We start from the raw sequence: 9,815 nt of genomic DNA on the forward strand, positions 1-9,815 counted from the left end.
GGTATGGTTCCCTGAACTAACACATAAGTTTCTATTTGGGAATGCCATTAAGAACTAGGCACCTGACCTAGTTCTATGGTAGTTTGGCTGGTAACCTTGGCCCAATTTCATAGAGCTGCTTAAGCACAAAATTTTGCTTAAGCAAAAAAAATCCTTGCTTAGTAAAATCAGATTACCGGCCAAGACTCCACTCAATTGTTATGCTAAGTGAACAACAGCTAAATACCAGTCACAAGCAATGTATATGGCATGACATTTCTGCCAGTAACATGTGTACAATAAGCAAGCTATTTTCGTGCTTAAGCTTCGTCTTTTGCTTAAGCAACTCTACGAAATTGGCCCCTTATGCCTGTAAGCAAAATGTTACTGTGCTAAGCTACTTTCTGTGCTCTATGAAAAATGACCCAGATATCTAAGTGCCTTGTTGAAAGACTATACTTCCGTATTAGAAACACATTTCTTATATTAGTCCATCGGGAAATATCATATCCTAAGTTTGAGAGTTCCTTAACATGACATGCTTCCAAAAGGAAGGTTTCTAAACAGAACACAGCATTGCTTCTTAATTTCTTTAGTTGCTGTTCTGTAAACTAATTTTAAAGCCACTAAGCCGAAAAAATTAAGCTTACATTGTTCATACAGTTTGCAAAAAATGAGCACCAATCCTGTCACACACCAATGTACTTGATAATATTAATAATAATACCAAGTTCTTATACAGTGATTTATCACACCCCTGGGGCATTTCAAAGCGCTTAGTATTTTTCCTGCAAAGGTATGTGGAGCTCAGTTTGGAGTATGAGGCCTAGTACTTTAAAGGCAGTGGACACTATTGGTAATTACTCAAAATAATTATTAGCATAAAACCTTTCTTGGTGACGAGTAATGGGGAGAGGTTGGTGGTATAAAACATTGTGAGAAACGGCTCCCTCTGAAGTGCCATAGTTTTCGAGAAAGAAGTAATTTTCCACAAATGTGATTTCGAGACCTCAGTTTTAGAACTTGAGGTCTCAAAATCAACCATCTAAATGCACACAACTTCGTGTGACAAGGGTGTTTTTTTTCTTTCATTATTATCTTGCAAGTTCGATGACCGATTGAGCTCAAATTTTCACAGGTTTGTTATTTTATACATATGTTGAGATACACCAAGAGAGAAGACTGGTCTTTGACAATTACCAATAGTGTCCACTGCCTTTAACACCATGTAATGGTTTACAAGGTGCTGCGGCACAGTATGCTGCCGATGAAATCAGGAACACTGGGGCGAACTCCTCCTCTTTTTGATAAGTGCAGGGGGTTCTTTTACAAGAGTTACACAACACACGGGACCAACAGCTGAATGTCCCATTCGAAAGGACGAAGCATCATGGTTAAGTGCCTTGCTTAAGGACACAGCCGTCGATTTCACCAAACTCTTCCGAACTTAAGGTTAATCTTAGGACTTAGGACGAGTCCCAACCCTGCACTGTAGCATGCAGACCCTAAGTTAGGATGAGTTACTCGTCCTAACTCGAGATAGGATTAATCCTAGTTCTTATAATATAACTCTATGGACCCAAGTGAGCCAAGTAAGCTAAGTAAGCTTGACCTCTGACCCCTTTATGGGGAATATTTACCTTGTGCTTGCTTCTGATTCCTCTGTAGACTATGACCCCATCGTGCTGTCCTGATACGTCGTCTTTGTACTGCTAGAAACAAAACAAAAAAGAACAGAAAAAAAGAGAGCATTTAAAAAATCAGTCTGACAAATCAAAATCCCTTATCCTTGCTTCAACGGAAACTGGTTTTTACAAAACATGACGTACATTGTTTTAGAACACCATGTCACGTCATGTACCATTTGTGATTGTTATACCTCAGTAACAAGTTATGATGTTTGATCGGTCGAGAACCAATCATGTGACGTGCAACAACAACGCATGTACCATGGCTGCACAGAGCGGAGGGTAACATGAGGTTTGCTAACCGGTGTACATTACCTTGATCGTTCCCAGCGTTGGTTGATTTCCAGCACTTAGTACGAAACGGTGGCGGGTTCGAGGGAATAGTGAAGAATAGTTTCTTATTTGAACAACTGTTCGTCTGCTTATAAAACTATGCATACTCATCGTAAATAATGTTTGAAGATGACAACATAACTTTGAGAAGAGGAATAATCAACTGTTGCATGCCGTGATTTGGGGTCCGTGGGTTTTGTATACCCTCAGGGGAAAATGGCACCCGAGGCGAACGCCATGGACCTCGTCACAGCATGCAACAATCGTATACTGGTATCCTGCTCATTACTGCTAAGCAATTTTGTTTAGCACTGAGCTCTATGAAACTTGGCCCGGGTCTCTAAACGAATAGGGCACCATACACAGTGTATACTGCACAACATACGGCATGATACTTCACGGAGGCAACAAAGGCGATTGCCTCGATGCCCCCTGCTCATTGCCTTGGTGCCCTTGAAATGCTCCAGTGGAACTTTACAATTCCCTCATAGACTGTTTACAAAGGAGAAAATGCCTTGGTGCCCTTGCCCCTATAACAACAAAGCATACAGGCCTGCAACACATCCATAACTTGTTACTCTAATACATGTAGTTCTTGAGATAAGATTCATGTACAATTACAGAATTACATGTACAGTGTACACACAAAAAAAGAGCAATGTCATACCTTCCTATTGAAGATGCATTGGGATTGATCTGTACAGGTTATTATTTCATTGCGAGTTAGCTGTAACTGCGACCCCCATGGGGGTGATATGTACTCAATCTGTATGACTACATCCCGTACTGGCGCCTAGTCCGGGAAGTCATATTACACTTCCTACAGGGGATCCTATCTCAACCTTCTACATGTAAGCACACAATATTGACGATCACACACAAAAAAAACATGAAAAAAACACACACACAGCTTAGGCTCCATTTCAAGAAACTGCTTATTGCAAATTTGACTGTGATAGATTCAAATTAGCTTACTCATCTTATTGACAATCTACATGTAAACAACTAAGTAAGGTTTCTTCCTCCATGGTAAGATCAAGCATGGAAACAAGACTTAAGATTTCCAGTTTTTTTAACAGACTATGCAAGTCTGCGCATATATGCAAACTTGCATGGTCTGTTGAAAAGTTAGAAATCTTGAGTCTTGTTTGTTTGCACCATTTAAACAAAAACGTAGAACAAGTACACAAACAAACTTCCACTACAGAACAACAAATCTAGAGAAAAGAAAGCGTTTGAATGTTAACATACTACCAGCCCATTTTGCACTATTCGTTTTACAGAGCTGCAAACAATTGCATCTTACAATCAGGGAGATTTTGTCCAACAATCATGACAATATTTAGAATGATATTCAACAAAATAGAGTGTCACGGCCTAGTGGTTAAGACCATCAAATTAAAGTTCTGATGCTAAGTCACCGGAGTGTGGGTTTGAATCCCGATCGTGACACTTGTGTCCTTGAGCAAGATACTTTACTATAATTGCTTCTCTTCACCCAGGGGTATAAATGGGTACCTGCGAGGGTAGTGGTTGATAATGTGAATGAAAAAGCCTTCGGAGCGCCACGGCAGCTCAGGGCTGTATACTCCCTATTGGGAGCTGAGAAAGATTAAAGGGATGTTTATTGGCCCAATGACCAGGGGACTAATGTAAAGCGCATTGATACGGTTTATTGTGAAATGCGCAACAATGTATATAACAATTTGTTATTATAATGAATAGGGTAGATGGCCTTAGCTTTCGATCCAAACCGGACCTTCTTCAGAGGCATAAAACAAGTACAAACAAATACATATCCATTTATAGAAAAAGAGAGGGGAAAGGGATTAAGGGAAGGATCCAGAAAGAAGCGGGAAAATTACAGCCAATCAAAGTTTCTATTTCAGAAACAAATGGTGGCTATGAACCAATAGGAGTGAAGTGGCGAGGACAAAGGATGTTTAGTATGAAAGGATGGGTTACTGGACCATAAAAGAATTTGTTATTATAATACAATGTAGGTACAAAGTTTACATACTCCATTTGGTGATTTACAAATGTGTTCGTCACAACATGGAACGATCCTTTCATTTTAAGAGAACTTTCCGCAGAATCAGTAAGAGTTGGCAGAAGATGCTTTCACAGAACACTCAAATATGTAGCTGGAAAAAGGGAAATTACAACTAAATTTCAAAAATCCTCCATCACAACGTACACTCGCAGATAAAAAGTCACCCCACAACACCCCACCCTCCTTTCTCGGCCAACTCCCAAGAAACAACAAAGAAATGTTCCGCATTCCCCTTCTCCAGATGAATTGTGTCAACTTGTCCGAGACTCAGAGTTCCTCGACAGCTGTTGTGTCAGCTTAAAGTCTCTTACTAACCACATCCTAATGTATGTTATAAACACAATGAATAGAGGGGTGCGATTTTGATCTCTTCTGCGTAGAACAGTTGCCTGGTGTTTTTTTCTTTTGAAACCACAAAAGTCACAGGGAAACTTGTGTGCATAGTTAGTTACTGTTGACAGGAAAACAGTGTCGTACTTACATCTTAGAGGAAGGAAAAGCAAATCTTGTTATAACATTTTAAGTCATAACCGATGTAGAGACAGTTTCATCATAAACTCGACACGCAATGTTACAGTTTTATAAAAAGGAATCAAGTGTATTTGGGGGGAAAACCTCTTATGTACTATCAATCAATCAATCAATCAATCAATCATCAGGCATTTGTACAGCGCCATCATTCAAGTTGTCTATTCCGAGGCGTTTATCAACTGAGCAAAGTAAAGAAAAAATGTTAAACATGTGGAGATGTCAAGTGTTGTCTTAATCCCCTTTCACACGGCCAAAATGTAGCCAGGGTCCCTTGCTACAAAATTTACGAGCGTGGGTTGTTTATTTGTTATCACCGTGTGTGACTGATTTTGTGAGCTTTCCCACTGCAAAGTTAAAAAACTAACAACCCTTGTGCGACATAAGAGTAATATGACGAATTGGTAATCCTGATCACCTTAGTTGGACAAGATAGCACCCACAATAGCATGCACTGTATGGGCATTTTCACCTAGGACGTCGTTCAATAAACAAGGATTCCTTTCACACGATGATGTAGCCCACGTCTTTGGTCAAAACTTCCGCTAGTGTAAGATTTTGTCAAGGGACCCTGGACACTCCAAAATTTATTGTCCTTTCCCACGAGGTGCATTTTGTAAAATCTTACAACCATGCCACAATTTAGCAAGGGACCCTTGCTAAATTGCTCTCGTCGTGTGAAAGGGGCTATATAAGAAAAACCTTCATTGTGAATGGCTTTTCTTCGTTTAGATTGCCTGGAACAGGTTGCATGGAAATTGCCCGGTGTGACATGGCCCTTATACGCACTGGGGCAAGACCATGAACTACTTTCCATGTCTTCTTCAAAATGAAACATAATCACCTCAAACTTGTCCAGTTCAGATCACAGTTGCAAGCTAATAGGTATATATGTTGCCTAAACTGAACATTTTAAGTTTTTACCCCATTATTAACAATACTGTACCTAATCATATAACAGAAGTCATCAAGTGAAGTGGACTCTGACAAGCCACATGTAAACTATGAGATAAACAGTATTTCTCGTAGCAAATAAGAAGATGAAAACTCAGATTCACTTAATGTGAATCTACACCTCTTTGACATCATTCATGCACCCCAGCTTGTACTGAATGTGCCCAAAGTGAGAGAGAGAGAGAGAGAGCCCATAACAGAGTCTACAAATAGTGCTCTCAGAAATGTAGGCCTGAGAAACCTTCATGTGACCCCATGAGTTTTGGAACTTCAGGAACTTCTGGGACCGAGTTTCGAGAAACAGACCATTTGAAATATTGAGATAAAACAGATACCCCCTTCCTCAAGACAGATTTGGAAATGTCTAACATCAGCCAGTTTAAAACTTTCTAGCCTTGAACTCATCAGCAGAGGCAGGTTTCCTCAAAGCTCATAGCCCTGTCTTCATCGAGTTTCCAAAATCACAAAAACTTGCTTTTATAAACACAAACAAACTTCACAAAAATTGCTACCTGGCTAACACGGTTTCAGGTTTGTGATAACACATGAATGTTTAGTCTTTCTGGGTAGATTATATTCTGTTGAGAACTTATCTCGCTTTATAGAACTAAAACACTTCACAATTTGTTATAACCACTTTTGTGCATCAAGTTAATAATTCTTATCTGGGCCGAATTTCGTTACACTGCTTATCACCGCATTCAAACTACACTTCCACTGATGTTTTTTGGTAAAAGTTAGTTACCAGAAGCTTTCACAAGCTTGTTGTGCAGTGTTCATCTCGATGGTGATTAACTAAGCCTGCAAGTGAACCTGTTTTACAAACCCTACTAAAGCCATTGGACACTTTCAGAACAGAAACACAAAATTTACAAATAACTTACAGGGTTTACAGAAGGTAACGGTTAAAGACTTCTTTTGAAGTATTATTCCATGAAATGCTTTACTTTTTGAGAAAACATTACAACAGTATCAATAATCGATATATCGAGAATAAAGAATTTATTTTAAACACATGTCATGACACGGGGAAACGTGCGGAAACAAGGGTGGGTTTTGCCGTTATTTTCTCCCGACTCCGATGACCGATTGAGCCTAAATTTTTACAGGTTTGTTATTTTATTGTATTTATATATTGTTTACCGAAAGTGTCCAATGGCTTTAAGAGATCCAAAGTGCAGGTTTGTTAATTTATTTTATTTATATATTGTTTACCGAAAGTGTCCAATGGCTTTAAGAGATCCAAAGTGCCACCAAAAACTTTCCTTACATGCAGTTTAAAGAAGTTGAGCAATGTCTGATGCAAGTTTTGAACTTACCTGCGTGGTTCACAACAGTGGTATGAAAACGAAAGTTTACAGGTATCGTCCGAGATAGGAGGTGAAAATTTATGTTATGGTATGACCCAAATATTGGAACGTCCTGTCCGAGGAACAACTTTTGCTAATTACAGGAACTGCCAATCAGTCAAAATTTGAATCCTACAACATGTACAAGTGCATTACAGGGAGTTACTACGATTGGAAGTTGTCAACTTGTATAACGCAACAGCCAGTGTAGCAGACAGGGCGTCTCGTACAAGTGCCTTAGCACTTTCAAAGAAAGTGTTGGGATTAATCCCTCTACCAGAGGAAGATCTCTGAAGATTACTCTGAAGAGTACCTCCCCCCCCCCCCCCCCCCCCGACTTGTAAATCCTACAGCCAGGGTAGACAGGGTGTCTCGTACATGTTCCTTAGCACTTGTTAATAAAAAAAGGTGTTTGGATAAGTCTACCGTCTTTCTCTGAAAATGTCTTTTAGAACTCAACCTAAACTTGTAAACACAACAGCCAGGCAGTCTCAGAGAAGTTCCATAGCACTTGTGAATCAAAAAAAGGTGTTAGGTTTGGTCCCTATACCCTCGTTTCCTCGAAGATAACTTTAAGTACTTACCCTTAGCTTGTAAACACAACAGCCCGGCAGTCTCGTAGAAGTTCCATAGAACTTTATCAAAATAGGTTTTGGGATTAATCCCTCCACACTCTTACTCTGAAGATTACTTTCGGTACCCACCCCCAACTTGTAAACGCAACAGCCAGGGAAGACAGGGTGTCTCGTACAAGTTCCTTACCACTTGTTGATCAAAAAAGGTGTTTGGATTGGTCCCTATAGTCTCGTTTCTCCAAAGATAATTTTAAGTACTCACCCCGACTTGTAAGGCCTACAGCCTGGGTAGACTTATCGCTTGTTTATAAATCAAAAACGCTGTTTGGAATACTCTACACTCTTTCTCTAAATATATCTTTTAGTACTCACCCTCAACTTGTAAACACAACAGCCAGGCAGTCTCGTAGAAGTTCCATAGCACTTGTGAATCAAACAAAGGTGTTTGGTTTGGTCCCTACCCTTATTTCCTCGAAGATAACTTCAAGTACTTACCCTAAACTTGTAAACACAACAGCCCAGCAGTCTCAGAGAAGTTCCATAGCACTTAATCAAAATAGGGTTTGGGATTAATCCCTCTACATTCTTCGATACTCACCCCCCCCGACTTGTAAACCCTACAGCCAGGCCAGACAGGGTGTCTCGTACAGGTTCCTTAGCACATGTTAATCAAAAACAGTGTTTGGGAATACTCCCTCTACCAAAGATTACTAATAGTACTCACCCTAAACTTGTAAATGCAACAGCCAGACAGGGTGTTTCATAAAAGTTCCTTAGCACTTGTCAACCAAATTTGGATTACTCTCTCTCAAGAAAACTTTTAGTACTCACCCGTGAAGTTTGCTCGACGCTACACTGCTCTGCCGCCAACTTGGAGCAGGTGATTTTACAGAGCCTCTGGTAGTGGAGGCTAAGACAACAGCCGACATCAGTCGTGGAGTTGAACGCAGTAGCTCCCGAGCCAGGAAACGTGCCCCATGAGCCCGGGTACCAAGACCAACCAGCGTGCCACATTGCTGACTAATGCCACATGCAGGACCCATTGCAACCAGGCCAGCTCATGTTTTTATAAATAGACAGAAGGAGTGAGAGAGAAGCGTTGACAGTAGCCATCTATATTTTTTCCTTTTCTCGGGTGGCTCATCCGTTGGACGTGACTTATGATTTTCAGCCAGCTACAGTATAATTCAGTGGGGTTCGTCTTCGGACTAGTGGTGGTGTTGCGCACGCTTCAAAGCTCACCGTAGTGTGAGGGAGGGTGATGGACCATTACTCAACTATGTACCTCATAGACACTCAAGCCTGACCAATCACAAGGGCTTCGGGAAACTTTACCTTTTAAGGTACGACGGTGCCATCACTGCTGGTTTAATGATATCTAGCTTAGAGATTGGATCTGACAGCGCTGAAACTTCACCAGTGCAGGCCATCTTATTTTGATGGAGTCAAAAACTAAGACAGGCATAAATTAATTGAGTGCCTTTTCGGAGGAGTTATTCATGGGAGTACCTTACCTGCGAGGAGTGAACCTGACAAGTTTATAAATCGACAAAATCATTCTGACAATTAGCAGATTACTGGGGATTAATTTCAACACCATAAGAAAAAAAGGAACAAGAAGAAAAAAATAGACGATGGAGAAAAGTTATCGCGCCACAAAATGCTTGTTTTCAATAACAACTCTTACTCCTCAATCAATCATTGTGTCCAGACTGAAAACAACCTTATCAATAAAAAAAGGTGGTCTTTTTTTCACACGTTTGAATCTGACATTGTACGAACATCCTTGAATTTTAGCACATATTTCCTTGATGGTGTTAACCTCATCAGTCAAGATAATAGGACGTCTCAGAACATGCGGTGCTCAAGTCAGAATATTTGATTACTTACATCAAACCGGGAAAATAGCTTATTAAAATTTAAGTGATTACTATTTACTCATTTCAGGTCATTAATGATTATAATTGGGAAAGGAAACAGTTGTTATAAGGAGTGAACCAAACTCAATCACATTTGTAACCGTTTGTTATAACATAATGCATATGATTAGAAAGATATTTTAAAAGTAGAATATAATGATCCACACAAGTATCACTCGAAATTGCATGGTTTTTCTTTTACCTCCTCGACAAACACTGTCGGCCATTTATAACGAACGGTTACAAACGCTTTTTATAGACCAACTCGACCCATCCAAGGCAACGTGTTCCTTTAAAATTAATGCTTTAGCTTAGAGTTAAACCGTCACGCTGTATCTGTTATTCTTTTGATTTGGGGTTGAACAAAGAAAAATTACTAGAGTGGGACTCGAACCAGCGACCTCCGGAAACGTGCCATATAACCGTTTACTGCCATG

At 40.0% G+C, this 9,815-nt stretch overlaps 1 protein-coding gene across 1 annotated transcript in view; it reads right to left on the reverse strand.

The window, feature by feature from the left end:
- LOC117293472 (Krueppel-like factor 12) overlaps positions 1-8,473 on the reverse strand; it is a 30,394-nt gene extending 21,921 nt beyond the window's left edge. Inside the window, exons 1-2 of the mRNA XM_033775820.1 lie at positions 8,291-8,473; positions 1,620-1,691 (exon numbers count right to left, since the gene is read on the reverse strand). Coding sequence (XP_033631711.1) covers positions 1,620-1,691; positions 8,291-8,473 — 255 coding nt within the window. The remainder of the gene's footprint in view (positions 1-1,619; positions 1,692-8,290) is intronic.
- Between the last annotated feature and the right edge of the window lie 1,342 nt (positions 8,474-9,815).

The sequence above is a fragment of the Asterias rubens genome, chromosome 8, assembly GCF_902459465.1.
Source record: "Asterias rubens chromosome 8, eAstRub1.3, whole genome shotgun sequence".
Classification (NCBI taxonomy): domain Eukaryota; kingdom Metazoa; phylum Echinodermata; class Asteroidea; order Forcipulatida; family Asteriidae; genus Asterias; species Asterias rubens.